We start from the raw sequence: 25,747 nt of genomic DNA on the forward strand, positions 1-25,747 counted from the left end.
AAACAGTTCAAATGATTCAATGACAGTGTTTTGTTATCTACTGCTTTACGGTAAGTAGTATCAACATACATAAAAAGGTAGGCTACTTGCCATTTTATATTCTAGCATCACTCCAGAAAAATCTAAAGTAGTTTTATTCTAAAAAGCCTATTTCCATGTTCTACTAACATGTACTTTGTCCTATCATGAAAAGAAGGCACAATAAAGCCTTAGAACATGATTCCTTCAACTTACTTTTTAGTATCACATTCATACAGCACAGTCTCTCTTTTATAGAGACTGATTTCTAAGCTTACAACAAAAGGAAGCAATTACACACTCACGGTAGACTGGCTGCATACAGGAAAATGTGGTAACCATTATGTACTCAATATCAAACCATGCAGTTCTGTAATTAATCTTGTAATAGTAATAACTGAGCCTTGACAAGCCCCCTCCCTATGATCTATGTCCCTGACTCCACTCTGTGAGCAGAAATTACACCTTGTTCAGAGCTCATGTCATTTTATGACCACAGCTGTTTTAGATACTACTTTCAGGAGGAGGAAGATGAACCAAAGCAACTCAGAAAAGGATCAACCAGGGAGGAGCGGTGTAAGGGTGTAAAATAGTTTCCAAGAGAAATCCCATCCCACCTTCCACTTCCCACTCCCCTGGAAAAATTATCCTTATTCTCTCTTCAATCTTCCAAAAAGTTCCTAACAATCTGCATATCAGAGTGAGATCTACAAGTGCCGACAACGAGAATGTCAAGTTCAGATTATATATACATACATACACGAGCAGCCACACCTTCTAGCGCCCTTCTGAGAAAAATAATGTAGGGAGCAGAGATTCATGGAGATTTATAGGAGTTTCCAGGAAGAAGTGAGTGGAATCAGCTTAAAAATCTTACCACCTCCCAGATTTCCAGCCTTGCAAATCCCATCCAAGTCAATAGGACATGCAATGTTAAAATGCTGTGAAACACTTGGAAAAGTGTATTAATCATTATAAAAAGATGTATGATTCCACATCATTTTGTAAACAAAGTAAGGCATATCCTCTGTCCTGATGATCTTAAAGTATAAAGATCTTATCCTGAAAATCTTTAAGAGAATAGTCTTTAGCCCTTTTCTTATGTTAGTCATCCTCACACGTATACAGGATCAGATTTTAAGATAGAAAAGACAAAGACAAGTTGCCGCACAATTTACGGCAAGAAATCTTCACTCCTTAACATATAATCAGAAAAATGGCTTCCAAATTACTACTAGCAAAAAAAAGTTAAAAGGCCACATTATCAAATTTACTGTGTTGAATGATGTTGTACATGTTCCTTTTGATTAGTTGAACGCCAACACACATAAAACCATTTGTCAAATTACATTTTGTTTTCAGCCTAATTAATACAAGAGGAAGAGAGGAGTAAGTTCCATGGAGCAATCAGGGATAAAAAGAGTAAACAATTTCCCTTCTTTCTTAAAAGAGATGCTAACAACAGCCATATGCCCCGGCAATCTAGATGAGAAAAAATGAATGCCCTTTAAATACCTTTAAAACTGTCCATGTCATTAATAACCAAAAATTGTCACCACCTCAGAAGTGTTGAATTACATATGTGAAAAAAGGAGATGGTCTCAGGACTATATCCACTGAATTCATAAACCCCCCCATCCCATACAACACTTGTTGGGGTAATTTTGCTGACAGTTTCTTCATAGGAACCAAGGCCAGAAAGAACATGGAAACTGAACTCTCTCTCTCAGCCCTGGAGATGGGCCCTCCAGCTCAGAGGTAAGGTAAAACAGGGACGTTTGCACAGTCTGCGCTGTACTTGTTCTGTGAAGAAACAGGCTTCAGTCACCAGTGCGATCACCTTTCACCAGAACTAAATTCACACATGGACGAACCAAAAGAAAAATCATAATTGCTCATTTTGGCCTCCCTTTTAATTATTTGTATGCTTCATTTTACTCATTTCTAGATGATTTATCAGAGTAGAACCAAGTTCTAAATAAGACACATTTATAAAAATGTGCCTTAAGCACAAAACACAATAGCAGTGTTTCACCAAACACTTTATAAGCAGTTTGCACTATTTCTTACAGAGAAAGATAGGAGAGTAATTTTCTGTAACTAAATAAATTGTAAAGATTCCAATTCATGCAAAAAAAATTAATTCATAAAGGCAAATACTTAAAGTGAATTAGCATCCTCATACAAACAAAAAAAAAAGTCTTGATAATTGACAGAAAACATCAGAGTAAGAAAAACAATTAGGGCTACCAAGCAATTACAAAAATTAATCACAATTAATCATGCTGTTAAATAATAGAATACCATTTATTTAAATATTTTTGATGTTTTCTACGTTTTCAAATATATTGATTTCAACTATAACACAGAATACAAAGTGTAAAATGCTCACTTTATATTTATTTTTTTACAAATATTTTCATGTAAAAAACAATATATTTTTCAGTTCACCTAATACAAGTACTACAGTGCAATCTCTTTATCATGAAAGTTGAACTTACAAACATAGAATTGTGTACCAAAAAATAACTGCACTCAAAAATAAAACAATGTAAAATTTTACAGCCTACAAGTTAGTGCTACTTCTTGTTCAGCCAATCGCTCAGACTAGCAAGTTTGTTTACATTTCCAGGACATAATGCTGCCCGCTTCATATTTACAATGTCAACTGAAAGTGAGAACAGGCGTTCGCATGTCACTTTTGTAGCCAGCATTGCAAGGTATTTACATGTCAGACATGCTAAACATTAGTATGCCCCTTCATGCTTTGGTCACCATTCCAGAGGACACGCTTCCATGCTGATGATTCTTGTTAAAAAAAGGTGTTTAATTACAATTCTCTCCCAAGGAGTTCAGTCACAAATGTAATCAAACACATTTTTTTAACAAGGATGATCAGCATGGAAGCATGTCTTCTGGAATGGTGACCAAAGCATGAAGGGGCATACTAATGTTTAGCATGTCTGACATGTAAATACATTGCAATGCTGGCTACAAAAGTGACATGCGAACGCCTGTTCTCACTTTCAGTTGACACTGTAAATAAGAAGCGGGCAGCATTATCTCCCGTAAATGTGAAGTAACTTGTTTGTCCTGGCAACTGGATGAACAAGAAGTAAAACTGAATGGACTTGTAGGCTCTAAAGTTTTACATCGTTTTGTTTTTCAGTGCAGTTATGTAAACCAAAAAAAGATATATACACTCTACCCCGATATAACGCGACCCGATATAACACGAATTCGGCTAGAACGCGGTAAAGCAGCACTCTGGGGGGCGGGGCTGCGCACTCCGGTGGATCAAAGCAAGTTCAATATAACGCGGTTTCACCTATAACGTGGTAAGATTTTTTGGCTCCCAAGAACAGCGTTATATCGGGGTAGAGGTGTATCTACATTTGTAAGTTGCACTTTTATAATAAAGAGATTGCACTACAGAACTTGCATGAGGTGAATTGAAAAATAGTATTTCTTTTGTTGTTTTTACAGTGCAAATATTTGTAAACAAAAGTAATAGAAAGTCAGCACTGTACACTTTGTATTCTGTGTTGTAACTGAAATCAATATATTTGAAGAAGATGTAGAAAACATCCAAAAATATTTAATAAATTTCAATTGGTATTCTATTGTTTAACAGTGCGATTAAAACTGAGATTAATCATGATTACATTTTTTGAGTTAATCATGTGAGTTAACAGCGATTATTCGACAGCCCTAAAAAAAATTTTCATTAACAAAAATACAAAGTATAGAGCAGGGGTCGGCAACCTTTCAGAAGTGGTATGCTGAGTCTTCATTTATTCACTTTAATTTAAGGTTTTGCATGCCGGTAATACATTTTAATGTTTTTTAGAAGGTCTCTCTCTATAAGTCTATATATTATATAACTAAACTAGTGTTGCATTGTAAAATAAACAAGGTTTTCAAAAATGTTTAAGAAGCTTCACTTAAAATTAAATTAAAATGTTGATCTTACGCTGCCGGCCCGCTCAGCCCGCTGCTGGTCTGGGGTTCTGTTCACCTAGGCTGGCAGCGGGCCGAGCGGGGCCTGCGGCCGGGACCCCAATTGGCAAGGGTCTGGCAGCCAGAACCCCAGACCGGCAGCAGGCTGTGCAGGGCTGGCGGTCGGGCCACTCCGGGGTTCCACCTGCCGGCTACTGCCAGACAGGATCCCGGCCGCAGGCCCCGCTCAGCCCGCTGCCGGTCTGGGGTCCCGGCCCCACCCACATACTGTGGGTATGTACTTCTCCCTGGTTCTGGCCCATTCTCTTCCTCTCTCTGCACTGAACTGAGGGTGGGAGTGCACTGAGCACAGGGCTGGGGGTGAAGGGTCTGGCCAGGAGCTAGAATTAGGGAGGGGGCTCAGGGTTGGGACAGGAGGTTTGGGTGTGGGGCACTTACCTGGGCAGCTCCCATTTGATGCGAGGGGTGCAGGAGCTCCCATTTGGTGCTCAGGGTGGGGCTGGGTATGTGGGGGGGGTGCAAGAGTCAGGGCAGAGGGCTGGGGGTATGTGAGGAGAGTGCAGGTGTCAGGGCGGGGGGGCTGGGTATGTGTGGGGGTGCCAGAGTCAGGGCTGGGGTCGTGGGGGGGGGGTGAAGGAGTCACACAGAGGGCTGGGTGTGTATGAGGGAGGTACAGGGCTCAGGGCAGGGGCCTGGGGGTGTGTGAGGGGCTCAGGGCACGGGCCTGGGGTGTGTGCGGGGCTGCGGGGCTCAGGGCTGGGTGCGTGTGCGCACCTATTCCCCAAGGCCCTGCCCCTGCTTCTTCTCTGCCCCGGGACTCCCATGCCCCATCCAACCCTCCCTGCTCCCTGACTGCCCCCTCCAGAGACCCCCTGCCCCTAACCACCCCGCCCAGGATCCAACCCCCCCTGCTCCCTGTCCCCTTACCATGAGGCTCCTAGCAGCATGTTCTGCTCCATGCAGAGCCAGACACGCTGCCCCGCGGGAGTGGGCAGCCCCGCCCCTCAGAGCGCTGCGTGCGCGGCAGCAGATGAGCGGGGAGCGTGTCTGCCTCCCCGTGGAGCCAAACACTGCCCCACGGGAGCGCACAGCCCCAGCCCCCACAGCGCTGTGCGCGCAGGGCTCCAGAGAAGGGGGGATGGCGGGGGGAGCGGCCGGTGGCTTGCTGCACTCGGCTGGGCACTCCGGCCCGGGAGCGTGGACCCTGCGGCTTGCCACACCGGGAGAGTGGGGCCATTTGGCAGAGTGTTCATGGGCACACCCCGTGCGCACACCTATGCTTCTGCCCACCTGCCCCCGTGGGCAGGAAAAAAAAAAAAAAAAAAAAAAAAAAAAAAAAAATCAGCTCGCGTGCCGTCTCTGGCACGCGTGCCATAGGTTGCCGACCCCTGGTATAGAGGTAGCAATTAAGAAATATCTAGCAGGTGTTTAGAATTTAGAGACATGTACAGAGTGAAATATTTTCCAAACTATAGGCAGAAATTTAAAGAAGGTAGTTTTACAAAACATTTAAGGCTGGAATTTCCAAAGCCAGCATGGGGAACTGAGCACTCAACTCCTTTAGGCAGCTGTAAAATACCACTCTGGATATATATATGACTTAAGTACAGCAGAGGACATGTTTTGACCCTATTACAAATATTAGAAGCTTGAAATTTCTGTAAATCATAACTAATTTCCTTCAATAAACTGATTAAATAATCATATTGCAACAAAAAATTCTGAAAATCAGATGTTTGCTTCTGTTAATATTTTCATAACACAAGACATCCCATATTCTTCAAACCAGTTCACCATATTTGGGGCTTCCTTATATTTTTATTTTGCTGCAATTTCGTATCTTGCAATGATCAATATATACAAATTAGTTTCATATTTTTCATTTAATAAAAGACCTTTTACGAAATAGTCAACAAGAGTGGAATCAAGATTTATACTTTTTATCTTAACAGTAGAATTTTCAGTTAACATTTAGACTTACCTTATGCACACTTTTAGGGTTTTCAAGCCATGTGTAGTACATTTCCTCTACATAATTTGAATTACTTCCACTCAGGAATGGTTCTGTAGCTCCTGATGAAACATATCGTTGGCGCTGCAGAAATACCTTTCTGGCTACATCTTGCTTTACCAAAAATTGAATGCCATGAGGTTTCAAGGTAGCTACAAGAAACCTCAAATGACTCATGTTTGTTCATTAGGTAGAAGATCCAAGTCTATTAAAAAGACAAAATAAACATAATCAGAAGAATGTCCAACATACTATGATATCTTACTACAAAATCTAGCCTTATGCCATATATTTCCTCTTGAACAAAGTTCAAGCTTAAATATAAAATATCTTCAAGACAGTGGAAAGCCCACTGATCAGTTATGAACCTATGCTCCGATATCCCTGCTGTCTACAGCTGTGAAGGTGCTGCTAAGGAGTTGCCCATTACCGTACCCAACAGTCCATCTCCCAAACAGCTGACAGAACCTGGAACTGATGATTCTGAGGGCTTCTATGGCTATAAACCGGGAATTGCTTGAGCTATGTACCCCAATGTCCTGGATTCATGAACAAAACAGAGACTCACTCATTCACTCACACCCCTTGGTGATATTGGCAGCTGTAGTGGTATTTTTAAAGACCAATCCCCTTAGAGATATCCTAGAGGGCTTCCTCCCACATCTTGCGCCTGAGAGAAGATGGAACTGTTGGTCCCAAATTCATAGCTCCATGTGTTATGGAGTGAGTGCATGGAACATTAAGAGGGACTTGAATAAGTGCTCATGTTGGCTTTATGTTTAAATAAGACAACGTTACTGTAAGGGGTGGCTTGTCCATGATCACCTAGGTTATTTGATAATTTATAATTATAAATGAGCACTCCTGAAAAGTGAAGAAGATACACTGTTACGCCCAACGACCACTTAGTTTTTTTACTTCCTTGAACTGGACAAGTGAATTTCCTAGAATTTGAGGGGAAGGAGGAGAAAAAATCACACACATGCAAAGATTTTCATCTTCATCTGAGAAATTCTGAGCATTAGAAACTTCCAGTGATGCCAGTTGAGGATACACAGCTCTCACTCAGAATTAGAGTTCCTAAATGTAAACTACAGTTTGAAACCTAGACAAGAATCCAACTACACTATTAGACAAATCAAAATGCAGGAAGACCAACATTAATGTTAGGGGAAGATGATAATTTTGTTTCCACTTTAAAACAACACCTGAAAAACTAAAAGAACGTAACGATATTATATAAAGCAAGAATATTCAAAGTTAACCCCGACTTGTCATCCCTGACTTGTGCTATTGTGCATAAGTATTGCAAACATGATGATCAAAGCACAGTAATCAGCTACATTGATCCACTGAGACTGGTCTTCGTATGGATTATCTAGTTATGCTGTCAGTTTTAGCTGTGAATTTCTTTACTTGGGTCCAGGGCCAGCTCTACTATTTTTGCCGCCCCAAGCAAAAAAACAACAAAAAAAAACACAACACCGCCCGGACTGTGCCGCCCCGAGAATGGACGGAATGCCACCCCTTAGCATGTGCTTCCTCCGCTAGTGCCTGGAGCCAGCCCTGCTTGGGTCACTAACTAAACAATCACTAAAACAAAGATTTTAAAGAAGCATATTCAAGTTTTAAATACACTTAAAGATTCTAAAAGGACACCAACTTAAAAATCACCTGTCTGATTTTTATTTTTTACTTACTATAGTTATCTGCAACATCTATGATGACTACAACTGACAGATTAGAGGGAAAATATTTTTCACCTTGTGCATTTGAAGAATTGGCATGAAAATATTTCTGAAGACATCACAATCACCACCACCTGGAGGAAAGAAAAATATTCTCTCCCATTCTCACAGGCAACTTTTTTATTTCTAAACATACTATTAGAAAGTACATAGAAGGCACTGGTTAGGACTCATTTAAGAAGCTTATACCCAATCACTGCCCAAACTGGGAGCACTAAACTCATTTGAAAAGGGCATTTTAAATGTGCTCCTACTTCTTACCATAGACAGATTCAGCCCTGTGCACTCAGAAGGTAAGTGTTGACAGACATGTGAGTTAATGAAAGACCTTACTCCTCTGCGCATCTGGAGAACACACACAAATACCTGCTTTGTTCCTGCTCAATCAGCAGATCATCTCCTCATGCCAAAAGAGATCTGATAAAAATGCTGGGCATGAAAATCCTCCCCTCATTTCTCTCAGATCTTCTCCTGATTCCAGATGTCTCTCCCTCTGCTGCAAGCAGCCCCAAGGTGTTATCCTAAGTCACGCAGGTCAAGTAATTTACTCTTAGGAGATGCATGCTTCTAGCACAATTGCTATTAAATATTTAAAAATCTTTTGCATTTTGGTAATACTGAAGAGCTAAAACAAGTAACACTGTGTGAAAACCTTTGGGGCAAAATTAATGCCTTCACCTCAGACCAGAAAGAGTACAGAAGGTTCAGCTCCTAGAAAAAGTGTGTGGATTTGGGGGGGGAAGAGAGGAGGGGAGAGAAGGGCAGAGGAAATCATTCAGGAACATAGTGCAAGAAAAATATAAACATGCTAAAATCTCTACAGTAAAAAAACAGAAATAAACAATAAAGAAGCAATAAAAATGGCAAAATATGTAAAACAAAATTATGAACACAGGAATATGGAAAGTAAAGGCTAGCCAATGAGAAAGCAACAATCATCCAGCCTGATCCTCTAAATCCTTCAGCCAGTACAAAATACATTAACCAGCAAAGCAGAGGAAATAATTTTGTACAATTAGAAAAGGCTCTCTACAGTAGAGCAGGAAGAATCCCCTGACGGAATCACCAGCATGCAAGGTGGTTTAGCAAAAACTACACCAACTAATCTCACTGAAGTTCAGGCAGCAGTACTTCTAGGACCACTAAAAAGGAGAGGCTTGTAACTGCTGTGAAATCCCTTATGATGTACAAAACACCAGGCTCAGATGGGCTTGGGTCAGACTTCAATAAAATTTTCCTCAAACAAATATACAATCCACTGTAGAGAGTACTCACACAGATAGCCACAGGTCAACTTCCTCCAGCTTAGATTCAAAGATTATAAAGCCTGAAGGAATGTAACGGGTTGGCACCCACCCCTCATAAGCACCCCTTCTGGTCAGGTGTGTCTGAAGTTTCTAAAACAGTCCTGGCCCTGGTCTGAAGCCATACCCCCAGGGCTTCCTCCCTGGAGGCAATGTTTTTGCCCTCTCTGAGCCCTTCTCTCAGGGCATAACTACTTCCCCAGTGGCTGTTGGGGGGCAGGAGGAGCAGGCCCTCCCACGACTCCAGGCCCCAACCAAGCGACCCTTTAAGTAGCAGCTACATGCCACATCCCTTTAACTAACTACATTTCCCTGGGACACTTCTCTGCAACCCTTAGCTTTGTTGAGTCCCAGAAGCCAGCCAGGAACACCTTCCTTGCCCCCCAGTCTCTGCCAGCAACTATCTGCCTTAGCTAGGGTTACCATATTTTAAGTGTCCAAAAAGAGGACACTCCACGGGGCCCCGGCCCCGCCCCAACTCCGCCCACAGCCCTGCCCCGGCCCAGCCCCAACTCCGCCCTCTCCCCTGAACGCTTCGCCCTCCTGCTCCTCCCCCTCCCCTGCTTCCTGCAAACATTTGATTCGCGGGAAGCCTGAAGCAGGCAGGTAGCAGGTAAGCTGGGGCTGGGGGGGCGCAAGGAGGCGCGACCCAGTCCGGCCCCCCCAGCCGAGCGGCTCCCTCCGGCGGCTGGCCCCGGCCAAGAGGCTCTGGCCCCAGCATCTCTGGCCTGGCTCGGCTCAGGCCCTGGGGCTCCGGCCCCGGTTCCGGCCAAGCGCGCCAGCCCCAGCCCGGCCCCGGCCCCGGGCAAGCGGCGCCAGCCGGCGGCCGAGCAGCCCCGCTCCCAGCAGTTCCAGCTGGGGCCCGGGTTCCAGCCGAGCAGCTTCGGCCCGGCCCCGGCCCTGGGCGAGCGGCGCCAGCCAGCGGCCGAGCAGCCCCGGTCCCAGCAGCTCTGGCCGGCTCGGCTCGGGCCCTGGTTCCGGCCGAGCGGCTCTGGCCTGGCCCCAGCCCTGGCCCCGGCCCCGGCAGAGTGAGTGGCGCCGGCTGGCAGCCGAGCACCCGCCGGCCTCAGCATCTCCGGCTCCAGCCCCAGCGGCTCCAGCCTGGACCCAAGCGTCACAACCCCTCCCTCCCTATTTTCCCAGACATGTACAACTTTTTGGCAATTCCCCCCGGATGGGGATTTGAGGACCAAAAAGCCGGACATGTCCGGGAAAATCCGGACGTATGGTAACCCTACCTTAGCACTTGCAGCCAGCTAGGAGGCCCTTACTTGCTTTCCTGGTTCCTGCCAGAGCAACTGCTCTGTCCAGCCTTTCAGCTCCTGCAGCCAACCAGGAGCACCTCTTCCTACCTCCCCCACTCCCTCCTAGCACTGAGCTGTCCATGGTGCTGCAGTTCCCTTTCACAGCAGGAACACCATTTGCACTCCTCTGGCTCCAGCAAGGAGCTGACTCTGGTCTGCACTGCCGCTCCTTTTATGCTAGCCTGCAAACCTCTGATTGGCTAGCCCCTTCCAGCCTCCCGCATAGTCTTTCTAGGCCAGTTGGAGGACTTTGCTCCATTGCTCCTGTCCTGGGATGGGTGTGATGGGGGCCTCTGGGCCTAGTGCACCCTATCACAAGGAACCATTGTGATCCTCTAGTCTGACGTTCTGCATAACACAAGCTATAGGACTTCATTGTATTAATTTGTTTGAATTAGAGCATCTCTCTTAAAAAACATCCAATCTTGATTTACAGATTTCTTGTGATGGAGAATTCACCACACCCCTTGGTAAACTGTTCCAAAGGATAATTACCCTCACAGTTAAAAATATTTTTTTTCAGTCTGAATTTGTCTAGTTTCAGCTTCCAGCTATTGGATCTTGTTAAACCCTTCCCTGCAAGATTGAAGAGTCCTCTATTATCAAATTTCTATTCTCCACCTAGATACTTAGACACGGATCAAATCACCTCTTCACTTTTTCTTTCATTAACTAAACAGAGGGAGCTCCTTGAGAATATCACTATAAGGCACGTTTTTCCAATCCTTTAATCATTCTCATGGCTCTTCTCTGAACCCTCTCCAATCTGTCAACATCCTTCTTGAATTGGGGGCATGAGAACAGAACACAGAATTCCAGCAGCAGTTGCACCCGTGCCAAATGCTGAAGTAATACAACCTCCCTATTCCTACTCAATACTCCCCTGTTTATATATCACATTAGCCTCTTTGGCCACAGCGTCACACTGGGAACTCACATTCAGCTGATTAGCCACCATAATCCCCCCCAAGTCTTTTTCAGAGTCACTGCTTCCCACGTCAGAGTACATATGGCCAGCATTCTTTATTCCTAGATATATGACTATCATTTTTATTAACGACCTGAAAGAAGACACAAAATAATGACTGATAGAGTTAGCAGATGAGACAAAGATTGGGGGAGTGGTAAGTAATGAAGAGGACAGGTCACTGATACAGAACCATCTGGATCACTTGATAAGCTGGGTGCAAGCAAACAATATCAAAGAAAGACATAGGGGAAAATTCCCTTATCAGGCAAACATATATCAAAGAAAGACATAGGGGAATTTAGTCCGGTGTGCATGCCACACCATCATTTTTCCTTTCATTGTAACAGATCTCACAGTTCTCAGATACTGCCACCTCACACATAGAGGGCAGCAGGCAACTGGGATATACATGCTCTCTGGACCGACAACTGTGATACACAGTTTCTCCACATTGCCTGAGTGCAAAGAATACTCCTGGGGGAATTCTGCGCCAAAAAAATTACAAATTCTCCACATGATATTTTAAAATTCTGCATATTTTGTTGTCAAAATAACACAATATAAACATGCCAGTTACAATTATTTTGGAAATTTATTTCAAAATACCTGTGAGCAAGTATGTCTGTAACAAAAACAGACAACAAAAAAGATTCAGGAAATATTTTTTGACAATTAGATTTCTTACTAGGCATGTTAATACAGAACTTTGAGTAATAATTCATTTAAACTACAATACAGAAACGTATTTCCCGCACCCCTCAGAAGCAGTGCAAAGGCTTGGGGGAGTCAAGGGTGATGGAGGAGCTGAGGGAGAGGGAAGTAATTGCTAGGAAGGAGCCGGGGAGTGAACATGGAGGGTTGTTGGATATGGGTGGGAAAAGCATGGAACAGGTTGGGGGTTTTTTGGGGGAGGAGGAGAAGGGGAGTGGAATTATTAGGGAATTGGGGCACCTCCCCCATGCAGACCTTGGCTGACCCCTAGCCTCTCCCATTCAGTGAGGCATACCTGACCCCATCCAACCCCTCCTCCCCATTCCCAAGCACTCCCTCACCCCATGTGCCCTTGCACTTCCACTCATGCACCCCATCCCCCTGTGGCCCTGCACCTCCACTCCCAGTCAGCACCCGCTGCAGTGTCTCCCCCACTAGCCCTTCTGAACCCCAGTCTATGTGACCCCCCCCAGCAGCCCATTGCTGACTGTCTCCACCATATCCCATGACTCCTCACCTGGTTCCACAGGCAGGGCACTGTGAAGAACGCAGCCTCTCCACCTCCCTGTCAGCTGCTATGACCAATGAGCTGGCTGCCCTGTGTTCTGGCACCACAGCAGCCACTGGTGAACACAAGGCATAATTGTAGTGCCTCTCCAGCAGAATGTATTTTCTGCAGAGAAAAAAAATCTCTGGGGGACATAAATTCTGTGCATGCACAGTGGTGTGAAATTCCCCCTGGAGTAAAAGTAGTATGTGTTTCAGCCTGATATGGGCATACAGAAGGATATCCCTGTGCCATACTGGAAACAAATAAGATATGTGATTGCCAAATACCCCCCTGTACTACTGGTTTCAGCTAGGAAGAATATAATGCAAAGCATGCACCTATTACCCATATGGAAGATCAATAAGGAGAAAAGGAGGACATGCTTACAGAAATACAAGATGAAATGAATAGAGTCTCCTCAGTAAGATCAATATGCCAATAACGACTGAAAAATATTGGCAATACTGTCTAGGGAACTAAGCATGGGTCTGGAAGCCAGGAACTTCTGAGTTTTAACCTTGATTTTGATTTTGGCTGGCCATGCACAAATCATTTAACCTGTTTCCATTTCCTCCCCTTTAAAATAGATAAGTAGCAATTATTTCACAAGGTTATGGCAAAGATGAGTTAGTGTTTGAACCATGCTTTCAGATGTAAGTCAATCCAAAAATCTTATTACTAGCAAGGGACACCACTTCCTCCAAAGTAAACGCTGAAACTAGTTTCCTATTTAAGCCTACTTTTAATTATTACTACACAAGTGCATCTAAAAGAGTAGCATCATCACTAAAAGACCTACTGTTACTGCCTCCTCTGTCATGAGGCACAAACATGCCCTGCCAGTCTCAATCTCAAGGAAAGAAAAACTATTCTAATAATAATGGATCAGAAATCAGGAAAGATTACATGCAGGATGCTGAGTCACTATGCAAAGACTCTGAAATCAGAGTCTACCAGGTTCTCAATATGAAACATGAATATAAGAACAGCAACTTGACTTTGTGAAATTACAGCCATCTTGAAAATACAATCCTTATCCCAATGTACTTTGTCACTGTTCACAGTGACCACTAAGCTAATATGATCATATTAAAAGGAACTGCTAAACTAGTTATGAGATTCTAGTCCTACAATATGTAGTGCATGTGCTATGATATCTATGCCTAGAGCCCTCAGCATTCATTGAAGTCAATGAGCGTTGCATATTCCCAGTACATCTGAAAGTAATGTCAATTCTTTCATAACATTGCTAGATACAGCCTTTCCTATTCCGCCACAAAGCTAAAACTCTCATTCAGGCTCTCATCTCAGTTACTGCAACATCCTTCTCTCTGGCCTTGACAAATACAATCTTGGTCCACTCATATCCATTCAGAATGCTCTTGCTAAAATTGTTGTCCTAGTCCACCACTTTGACTACATCACCCCTTTCTCTGCATTCCTCCATTGGCTCTCCCCCTCTCTGTTGCATCAAACATAATCTGCTTGTCTTTACTCTCATGGTATGCCCACACTGCAGCTGGGAAGTGTGATTCCTAGCACGGACAGACAGACTCATGGTGGCTCTGTTCAATATAGCTCAGTTTAGCTGCCCAAGTCCAAGCCCGCCTGACCCCCTGGGTCCAAGTTCGAGAGGCTAGTCTGAGCCACTGCCAGTTTTGCAACATCCACACTGCTACTTTAGCATGCTAACTCAAGCTGAGCTAGTGTGTCTGTCCACCCATCCTGGGAATCACACCTCCCAGCTGCAGTGTAGACATCCCCTTAAGGCCCTTCATGGTCTAACCCCACACTACCAATCATCTCTTAATTCACTATCGAGATGTTAGCTGATATGCCCATAATGCCAACCTCCATCACCAACTTGTTACATCTTCAAACAAACATCTTTGTACCTTTTCCCATGCTGCCCCTCACACTTTGGAGGAGCTCCAAAACATCTGCCAAGCTAGTATTATCCTCCTTCATATCCTTCCTTAAAATTCCTTTTCCGTGAAGACTACAAAAAAATTAACAGTTATGGCCCTGGTATGCTGAGATGACTAGCTATCAAACTAACTAACGCAGCCTCTTTGTTTCCTTGTACTCCCATCTGTCTATCTGTTTCCATCTGTTGTTATATACTTTGATTGTAAGACCTTTGGGGCAGGGACTGTCTTTTTGTTTTGTCTTTGTACAGTGCCTAGCAAAACAGAGTCCTGGTCATGACTAGGGCACCCAGGTGCTATGGTAATACCAATAAATAATAAATATTTTTGAAACAGATGATAGTCATACAAAAATCCAAAACCATTTGGGATCACATTGGCAGAGTTAAGAATATATAGTTTTGACCTCTACGTGATATTTTCTAGTATATAGTTTATTTAATATAATGGCATTAAAAGCAATTATGTGCATATCATATCATATCATATCATCTGCCATAGCATAATATAAAAGTCGTCTATTTCTCATGTCAATGTGTTATCAAGGAAAGAACTGAGACGTCACAATGAAGTATATGACTTCACATCAGGAACAAGAAAGCCAAGAGGTAAATGGGTACAAATCCTTGCTTATACAACATCACTTTGCTCACTGGCAGGCAGGCATGCATGCATAAATAAAGGCATGAAAAAATACAGGGATACAAAGCATGAACACTGAATTAGTCCTTAAAGAGTCATTGTCAACTTAAAAACCATGCTTATATATTGGATGATGTTCCAACTACCTATGCTACAAGTATTGGTAATGTTGTTATGGCAAAGAGTTGAGAACAACTAAAACTGCAGAAGAGAAACATTTAAAAAACAAGGAAGTGATGGTAAAAGCACAAAACTTGACCTGGGTATTCAGGGCAGATGCAACACCAAAAGCTACTTTTACCTCATTTTTAAAAACATGGACTAGATCTCAAGTTGATTGTATCCCTTAAATATTCCAGCAGAGAAAAAAAAACAGAAGCAAGGTGACTCCAGCCATCTTCCACTTGTTCTGCTTAAATTTCAAAAGAGGGTCAGTGTCCCATTTTAAGAGATAATTGAACTATTAAATATATAATCCACAAACTCAAAGACACATTAGTTGTCTTCTATGATGGTACAAAGATTATTGCTGAGGCAAAATTTTACCAGACATATTATCCCTGACTAACAAAAAAAGTGATACCTCATTTTACACAGATACGAAACAGAAGTGGACAAAGCCATCTCTGATGTAACTCCAAAGTCAACAGGTTTACATTAAGGATTAATTTTGCTCAACAAATCTAACTTCCTCCTGGTTCCTCCCTTGTGTTTGCTGCTCTCCTGCACAGACATCAGCTGTCAGCATCAACACTTAGCAAATCAGAGACCACAAGTGTGATCACAGAGCATTCTGGCCTACTCAGCCCATCACTCAAAAACCAGCACAAAGGGCAACAGACAGAATCAAGCAGCAGTTAGGATTATTCCATTTCACAATGCCTCCTAAATCAACCTTGAAATGAAAACAGTGACTGGCAAGGGAGCATGCTGAGCAACCAAAAGGAAAATATTAATTAAATCTCTACTAGGGATTGAAAAATGAGAAGGGAGTACTGAACTGGAAGGAAAAGCAAACTTGATATTTATTAAACAAAATAAACCACGCCAGCATTAAAATAGTGGAGGAAAAAAAGACAGCATTAGGGGATTTAAGTCTGAAAGCCTATATCTCTGTACTGTAGTACAACTTAAGATAAACTAGTTTTCAACTCTGCACAAGAAACTATCTTTTGACATTGACAAGATTGTCACTTACCACAGCCCCGTGTCTAATCTTCCTTTTAGAGGAAGCGGAGGTGGAAGGGAAAGGTTGTGGCACAGTAGGGCCAGTATCAATGGTAATCTTCTGATACACTGTAGCTGATTCTTTTAATTGCTCATTAGACTTAAGTATGGCATGGAGACTGTACTCACCTCATTCTCCTCCTAGAACACCAGGTGTATATAGTGGGTCTTTTAGATCTTTGTGGTATAAAGTCTCCATGAAGAACATTAACAGTCTGGCCCAACCTTCAGAAAAGGTCTGTCCCTTAGCATGGCTAATTTTCAAAATTCATTTCATGCAACTCCCTCTTAAGAGTTTCCTCAACAGCATAATTCTCTATAACATATGGTTGGTGCAGAAGAATGGATAAAGGTAGAAAAACCCATAGAAGCTGGTGCCTGATGGATATTTGAATTGAATAAGGGAGGTATGAATAAGTAGCCTTGGATCACAGAAGCAGACGGGAGAAGGGAAGGAGGATTGCTCAGACATCACTACAAAATAAATCCTTGTTTTTTCCTGCAGAGAGGAACTGTACTAAATGTAGAAATATCCATTCCCCTTAATGGTTTTGTTTTGGGTTGTGTTTTTTGTTTTGGTGGGTTTGGTTTTGTTTAGTTTTTGGGTAGCCAAACGATTTATTCACACACAATAAATACTTGAGATTCTCAATATGCAAGCAAAACCCAATTAACATATAGTGAAAAAATAAGTCAGGAAATGAAAATACAACCCTATCTTTTACAAACAAACACAAAGCCAAGTCATGCTTTAGTGGAAAATAAAGTTGGTAGCATCACAATAATGACTACCATCACATTCAGTTTCCTGGAGTAGTTAGAACAACTAGTTGAAAGGAAGGAGAAGGAAAGTCACTTTTGTTCTTCAAGGCTTGTCTAAACTACCACCTAAGTCGATGTAACTTATGTCATTCAGGGGTGTGAAAAAACCACCCCCTTGAGCGACATAAGTTACATCAACTTAAAGTGCTGTCTACTATATCAGCGCAAGACGCTCTCCCACCAACATAGCTTCTACCTCTCGTTGAGGTGGAGTAATTATGCTGACCGGAGAGCACTCTCCAGACAACATAAGCGCGTCTTCACCAGACATGCTATATCGGCACAGCTGCTTCAATGTAGTGCAGTAGTGAAGACAAGCCCTCAGCCTCTTGTGTGAAATGTAAATGCATCAATCTACCATGACCACGGAATACAAGGATGTTATCAGTCTGTTATTCACCTTGCCCAAGATGGGATAATTACAGCTAATCAGATTGTCAAGACATTCATAGTGATGTATCTAAATTTTGCATAATAATGAAGGCTTAACAGACTTCTCTAATTGTTTCAGCCCTGCAGGCCTCTCACTCAAAGGCCCTCACTTTGGAAAGCTAAAAGAAGAACAGATACAGACTAACACGGCTGCTACTCTGAAACCTTTGGAAAGCTAGTAATCAAGTTAGGATCAGCATTACCATTCTCTTTTGCTTTTCAGTACAATTCCTGGATGAATAAGAGAAGGGGAAAACTATACATTGAAGACCTTCCTTTACAGATTCAGGATGAAATGAATCCTAAGGGCACAATTAAAAATGTATTTCCATTCCAAGTGCCAGATCATAAATACCTAGCTCTTATATAGAGCTTTTCATCAGTAGATCTCAAAGCACTTTACAAGGAAGGAAAGCATCGTTAGTCCCATTTTGCAGATGAGAAAGCAAGCACAAGAAGGTGAAGTCACTTGCTGAAGGTCAGCCAGCAGGTCACACTGAGTCCAGGTCTTCTGAGTCCCACTAGGCCATACTACCTCCCATAGAAGTAGATGGTATTATGTAATTACATATAGTATTCTAATCATGAAAGCAAAAGAATGCTTTTTTTTAAACTTTAGAGAAAAACTTGAATGACCATTTAAGTCTCCATCTCTTTGCATAATAAAGTGATTTAGTATTTAGTATAAAGTGTCAACACTATTAGATTGTCTTTTTCAATTTACTTACTCTTTTTCATATTTGTGCTACTGCAACCCATAGGGAGGTCACACAATGCAACAAAGAGTAGTCAAGGATTACTTGAATACATATTAATAGCCAAATTACATTAGTCCAAAACATATGTACAGTACTGTCTAAAGCAGAGATGACCCTATTAATTTGGATTACGTGCCCGGCTAGACTACAACAACTCAAATCCATCATCATAAACACCCAGCTTAGCCACCATGGTCCAGAAGCAGCCTACTGTAGGAAGTCTGCTGTGCTTGGTACTACACCAGCATAGCAATATTAACAAACAGGCACTTATCCCTAAAATGCCTCCCCATGCCCTAAAGAGCCTTTGTTGGGCGAAGAATTCTGAAGAGGATTTTTATTCTTCATCCAGCCTTTTCCCACCCCAAGGGCAAACCGGGAAGCCCTACCTGTGCCCAGAGATGCCCAGGCCTTGCCCATTAAAATCACTAGCCTGCTTTACAAAGATATTGTACATCCTTCTCCTCCAGCCAGGCGGCATTACCTGCCTCTTCTCTAATGTGCAATGCCCGGCTGATCCACGCCAGCCCCTGTCCCCCTCTCCCCACACCAGGCCGCCTGCCCCATCTGGGTGCACAGTCTTGACAGACGCCCCTTTGGCCCAGGGCACGGTCTCCCCCGGCCGCTCCGGCAGGAGGGCGGGTGACAGACCTGCGCGAGGGGCGGGGAGGCTCCAGCAGGTCCTAGAGGCGGCGCGGCGCAGCCCCCAATTGCCGGGCCGCTACTGAAGAAAAACGGCCCTGACGGTCGCAGCGCCAAAGTGTGGAGAGGACGGGATGTGGGGCGGGGGTCTCTCATCTGTGGGACGGTCGGGGAGGGGACAATTACCTGTATCACGTGGGAGAAGGATGGCCGCGCGCTTGGAATCTATACGCGGCGTCCGCTGGGCGCGGTGAGGTCATCATACGATGGGTGGGAGGGGCCGCGTGGGGAGCGAGCGAGCGCCTGGCGCTGTCCGCAGGGCGGTGCTGAAGAGAGAAAAGAAGGCAGGAGAGCTGGGGGCGCCCACCTGTCCTCCGCCGCACGGGACCCTCCCCCGCCAACCGCCTCCCCCTCCGCTCCATGGGACCCCTCCCCCGCCAACCGCCTCCCCCTCCGCTCCACGGGACCCCTCCCCCTCACGGGACCCCTCCCCCGCCAACCGCCTCCCCCTCCGCTCCACGGGACCCCTCCCCCGCCAACCGCCTCCCCCTCCGCTCCATGAGACCCCTCCCCCTCACGGGACCCTCCCCCGCCAACCGCCTCCCCCTCCGCTCCACGGGACCCCTCCCCCTCACGGGACCCCTCCCCCGCCAACCGCCTCCCCCTCCGCTCCATGGGACCCCTCCCCCTCACGGGACCCTCCCCCGCCAACCGCCTCCCCCTCCGCTCCACGGGACCCCTCCCCCGCCAACCGCCTCCCCCTCCGCTTCACTGGACCCCTCCCCCGCCAACCGCCTCCCCCTCACGGGACCCCTCCCCCGCCAACCGCCTCCCCGTGCGCTCCATGGGACACACTCCCCCCGCAAACTGCATCGCCCCAGGCACTCAGGATCATCTCGGGTGTCCCGGTTTTTTTTGCATCTCAGAGGTGGCAACGCTACCAACTCTTGTGGGACCCTCTCCAACGCACGGCCCCCTCTGGCCCAGGGGACCTCTCTTTCCCTCCCTTGCTTCTCTCCGTGAACCCGCTTCTCTCAGCTGTTCCCTCTCTAGTGTCCTCTTCCCCCCAGCTCCCTCCCTCTCCCCCCTGCACGGCCCACCTCACTGTCCTCAAGTTACTCACCCTGTCTCTGCCTCCTCCACCTTATGGCAGTGTCTTCACCTCCTTCTCCACAAGGTCCCCTATAAACGGCCCACTGGCCTAGATGCTGCTGTAACCCCACATCAGTCTCAGCACTTGTGGAAAACCCTGTTTTTCTTGGGATGTGCACTCACACTTACTTACTGTTCTCCAGCTGATGGGTTTCAGGGTTTGCCATTTCCTCTTCACCAAAACAGCCATGGCAGAACTCTGCTCCATAACCTGTGGGGTGGGGGAGACTTCTCAAACATTAGGGTGCTGTTTGCTAACATCCATCAAACTAATAATAATATTACAGTGCCTTGTCAAGCCCTTCTCATCAAAGGATCCCACAAAGATCCCACCTTGAAGAGAAGTAAGTACCACATAACTGATAATCAACCATACCAGTTCTTCACCATTTGCTTGTATGTTTCATCCCCTATCCTTTGTCCATCTGTGACTTTAGAATGTAAGACCTTCAAGGCAGGGACTGTCTCTTTTCTGTGTTTGTACAGCACCCAGCACAATGGGGTCCTAATGGGGCACTACAGCAATATATGTATTTACTACTGCTAATGAGATAATTGACCTGAGGCACAAAAGTAGGGTTACCATATTTTGTGCCTCCAAAAGGAGGACACTCCACGGGGCCGGGGCCCCGGCCCCGCCCCCAGCCCCGCCCCCGCCCCAACTCCACCCCTTCCCCAAAGTCTCCGCCCCCTCCCCTGCTTCCCGCGAACATTTGATTCGCGGGAAGCCTGAAGCAGGTAAGTGGGGTGTGGGGGGAGGAGGCGCGGCCCGGTCTGGCCCCCCCCGGCGTCTCCAGCCTGGGTCGGCTTGGGCCCCCGGCCGAGCACCCCCGGCCCGCCCAGCACTGCCGGTCCCCGGCCTGGCCCCCGGGCCCCCGGCACCGCACCGCAGGTCCCCGGCCCGGCCCCCGGCACCGCACCGCCGGCTCGGCACTGCACCGCTGTCCCGTCCCCCGAGCCTCCGGCCCAGCCCGGCACCGCCGGCCCGTCCCCCGAGCCCCCAGCCCGGCCCGGCACCGCCGGCCCGTCCCCCGAGCCCCCGGCCCGGCACCACACTGCCGGCCCGGCCCCGGAGCCCCCGGCCCGTCCCGGCACCGCCAGCCCAGCCCCGGAGCCCCCGGCCCGGCCCGGCCCCGCCGGCCCGGCCCCCGAGCCCCCGGCCCGGCCTGGCACCGCCGGCCCGTCCCCCAAGCCCCCGGCCCGGCACCGCACCGCCGGCCCGGCCCCGGAGCCCCCGAGCCCCCGGCCTGGCACCGCACCGCCGGCCCAGCCCCGGAGCCCCCGGCCCAGCACCGCTCCGCCGGCCCAGCCCGGCCCGGCCCGGCCCGGCCCCCGAGCCTCCGGCCCGGCCCCCGGCCCGGCACCGCTCCGCCGGCCCGGCCCCCGAGCCGGCACCGCTCCGCCGGCCTGGCCCCCGAGCACCCGCACCGCCGGCCCCGCATGTCCCAATTTTCCGGGACATGTCCCGGACATGTCCGGCTTTTTGGGATTTCCCCCCGGACGGGGATTTGGAGCCCAAAAAGCCGGACATGTCCGGGAAAATCCGGACGTATGGTAACCCTAACAAAAGGCTTGGTTGTGTCAGTGTGTAGTTCGGATCACACCAGTGTAATTTTACTGAAGTCAATGGCCCAGATTTTCTGATGGGCACTTCAGAGCAAGGTGACACGGCAAGGGAGGCAGTTGTGCACTTTGATTTTCAGGCTAGCTCTACACCAGCACAGTTTATACCAGACATGAGGCTATGCCAGCTATTGACAGGTCTCAAAGTGCCATCCACTAGTTCAGGATTACCAGGATATTGCTTGCTTCAGTCACATCCCCTCTTCCCTCCTGTCTTGCACCTATGCTGGGGATTGTATGTGAGGTGATGTAAGAGCAAACTCTACACTGGTTGGGGACTCCCTTACAGTGGAAAAGTCCTTAGCTATGAACATCCAGCAGTTTCTTTGGCCCCTTTACTCCCCAACAGCAGCACAAAGAGGCAGGAGCAGGCCAGAGAAGTTGTCTCAATATGATTGATTCTAATCTCATCCAATTGTAAATCAAGACTGTCTCCCTTAAATTAATGGAATTATGCCACTGTAAAAAACAGTGTAAGAAAGATCAGGATCAGGCCCACAGACTTCAGTAGAGCTAATCAAGATTTAAAGTGGGGCGATCAAGAGCAGCATCTATTCCAGTAAGGTTAATTGCCCAAGGTCAAACAGCAAATCAATTTCAGAGCTGGGAGTAGAATTCAGATGTCTAACCATCAGTCCTGTATTCCTATATTTAATGTATCTAGTTGAAAACTTTATAAGGCAGTATTGCTTATGTATCACACTCTGCTGTCACTACCCGTTACAGTCATGTAAACGACAACATGATAGTATTATATGTGAACAAGCTAGGAAAACCAGGAGCATAGTCCTCATGAAGGAGCCCCAGCTGCTCAGTTGGATAGAACAAAACATAAAATCAATACATGCAGCTCAAATCAAAGGGTATCTAATAGAACAGTCAAGAAGGCAAGACATAAATTAGAGAGAAAGTAGTTTCAACCTGGAGCTTTTCAGGTGGTTAGCAAGAGATGGACCTGTTTGCATTTACATAGAACAATGAGGTCATAAAGTACTTCTTGAGGCAGCAAAATCCTAAGGATACAAGGACTGTTATAACTATGAAGTTGCCACTATATGCCTTCTTAACAACACCAGTTAGCTTCAAAACACATGGCAAGAGCCAAATATTTAATTTGGTCTTAGTCCTCATTCAAAACACAGAACACTGTTAAACTAACAGATGGCATAGAAGGGTCCTTTGATCCTTACCCAGCAATATTTCATTAAAGATAGAATACAAGTGTATGTGCGACTAATGAGTAGATAAGAAATATAGCTGGAAAATGGGAGGAAGGCAGGAAGATTTAAAACACAAGGTCTTTACTGGAATAGTGGGAATGAATTACCAAAAGCTACATAAAAGAGATATAAAATGTTTTGAGGACATTTATGCTTTTCTATCCAATATTAGTATGGGAAATGGACTGAAATGAGACAGTTCTAGACCTTGACAAAATGATTGGAAACATATCTAAGTCCTTATAATTATATGATTAGCCCTGTTCTATGTGCCTGAAAATACAGTATAGGACAGTATGGCAACAACATTTTGATTTTTCCTCCTGCTGTCATTATTTTTGAAGAATATGTTCCAGGCTTCTTCTCTACTGGATTTCTTCAAGCTACAAATATTTATGTACTTTCCTTGATTATATGTAAAGTTGTGTATTTGTTATTTCAAAACTTGATAAAACTACAGAATAACATGCAACCAAGGTCAATCAACTATAGAGCCAGCTAAAATTGTTACCTCAGCTTACAATTGACACCATGGCATAAATATCCACATGCTTCATAATTTTCTGGGCAAATTGAGGTAGGATGGAATAATGGAAAAATTTGTACCTGGATAAGAAGGGAAGGAGGATGGCGAGGGAGTCATAAGTTATTCTATGCAAAGAGTGTGTTACAAAAAATGATTTAATCAGGGTCAACTTGACTGCAGTAATAAGCAAAATCTCAGACAGGAAGGAGCACTGGCAGGTTTTATATGAGTCTCTCTACTGTAATGTATTTTAAATGACCCCAGAATCAGATTAGGCCCCTTGGTTATTACAGCAATTGATAGTTCACTCTAATTTTGCTGATTAGAATACAGGAACATATTTTTTCCTTGAGATAAAAAATTTCTTGGTCCTCAGAATCAGTTAAATTAGATAAATTAGAAATCTTCATTACTATCTTACTAGTTCTACCAACTATGTGAATATTTTTCAAGCAATTGTCATATTTTGAATAATATTAGTATTGTTAATGTAAGTTAAAAAGCTCTTGTGAAAATGATTTTTAGAGCTGGGGTAGAGTTCTTAGGGGTGAAGCACATGGAGCAGCTCATGAAGTGATGCACTCAGTGATGTTCTGCCACACGGATCTGGGAGGAAGGTGGACCAGCCAAACTGGTTAGTGGATCCTGTTGTCATTGCAAAACAAAAAGTTTGCTGACCAGTTACATGAAAACAGCCATATGATAGTCTACTCTGCTGGCAATGAATGAAACACTGTTAGCTGCCATAGTTACTAACCAAGTTTTAATCTTATTGCAAGCAGGCACAAGCCTTGTTTAGAGGGAATCATGTTACACTGATTATAAACTCAATTAAAAGATGTAGTGTCGTCAAAGCCTTACAGAACTCCCATTTACTTGAAAGCAGGTATGACTAATAAACATTTAGATACTATAGTGATGAGCATGCTATATATGCTTAGAGAAACATACCATCCTCGTCATCTTAGCATCTAAGACCCAGGTCTACAAAGGGATTTAGGCTCCAAACTTCCACTGATTTCCGTGGAAGTTTGGAGCCTAAATATCTTTGTGGATCTGGGACGAAGTGTTTATTCTGCTCTCTGAACTCTGCACAATTTTTGCAGCAAATTTCCTTTTTCATGGGTTTTTATGTAGAAAGATGATCTAGCCCTGTGTTGTAAGATCAGGCTTCTACATTTAATTGTTTCAGTTTGCCTTGGGGCACAAAACAACCTGTTTATACTTACTGTAGCTATTTGCTTCCCCCTTTGCTTCTTTATAGCTCTCTCCTTTTAGGCACCGGTTTCTTTCATTGCCTACCTCTACCCCCCACAGACATTGTCTTGAGGTTTTGGGGAATTGCTTGCTTCCACTTTTTTTCCTGTATTTCAAGTCCACCAATCTGGTCCTTTGTGTGCCTGTAATGTTACTGATCCCATGCTTTCTAATGAACTCCTGTGAAGCCTTCTGGACTATTTTCTTATGACTCAAAATCTGTGTAACCATTGACCTACTTCATCAGACATCCTACTTGCCCACTGAATAGGATACATACTTATCTTGCTTTGATTTCTACATAAAGCTCCAGCTGACTTGAATAGAGGTTCCATGTGCAGAACGATAGCACACAAAAATCCCAAGTGTCAGAAGCTATGGAGGCAGTTCACAAGTGGTGTAAGTCCTTTGAAGTCACCCAGTTTCAACTCTATACTGCAATAAATGAGGTTACACTGAGGATGAATTTTGCCCATAGACATTAAAAAAATCAGCAGCATATGACTGCTGATTTAACCTCTGAGGATAGGCCAAGAAGCAATGGACTTAAATTGCAGCAAGGGCAGTTTGGATTGGACATAAGGAAAATCTTCTTAACTGTCAGGGTGATTAAGCACTGGAATGAATTGCCTAGGTTGTGGAATCTCCTCACTGGAGATTTTTAAGAGCAGATTAGACAAACACGTGTCAGGGACCGTCTACTCTGGATAATCTCAAGGTCCCTTTCAGTCCTATGGTTCTATGGCAGCCATGCCAAATAGCTATTGTTAGAGATAACAGTCTAACATTTGTAATTGCATGCTGTGTAGGCTAGAAGTGGAAGATATTCAGCCCAAAAGATTTATTTTTCTTAAGACCAATTATCCCGGGGGCTGGGGGAGAAGGGGTTTCTAGTTGTAACTTCTAGATGTTCTTTCTAATGAACAGTTATCCATTTATTTT

The 25,747-nt window shown here is 45.1% G+C and overlaps 1 protein-coding gene across 3 annotated transcripts in view; it reads right to left on the minus strand.

The window, feature by feature from the left end:
* Window positions 1–19,396, minus strand: part of OGDHL (oxoglutarate dehydrogenase L) — a 110,359-nt gene extending 90,963 nt beyond the window's left edge. Inside the window, exons 1-2 of one of the 3 annotated variants that reach the window (XM_005294012.3) lie at window positions 19,214–19,396; window positions 5,960–6,194 (exon numbers count right to left, since the gene is read on the minus strand). In XM_005294012.3, coding sequence (XP_005294069.1) covers window positions 5,960–6,166 — 207 coding nt within the window. In that variant the 5' untranslated portion in view covers window positions 6,167–6,194; window positions 19,214–19,396. Of the gene's footprint in view, window positions 1–5,959; window positions 6,195–18,869; window positions 19,010–19,036 lie in introns of those variants that run through there. The other 2 variants (XM_005294013.5, XM_024106956.3) reach the window with 2 other exon arrangements.
* Window positions 19,397–25,747: the final 6,351 nt, after the last annotated feature.

The sequence above is a fragment of the Chrysemys picta genome, chromosome 7 (genome assembly GCF_011386835.1).
Source record: "Chrysemys picta bellii isolate R12L10 chromosome 7, ASM1138683v2, whole genome shotgun sequence".
Taxonomy (NCBI): domain Eukaryota; kingdom Metazoa; phylum Chordata; order Testudines; family Emydidae; genus Chrysemys; species Chrysemys picta.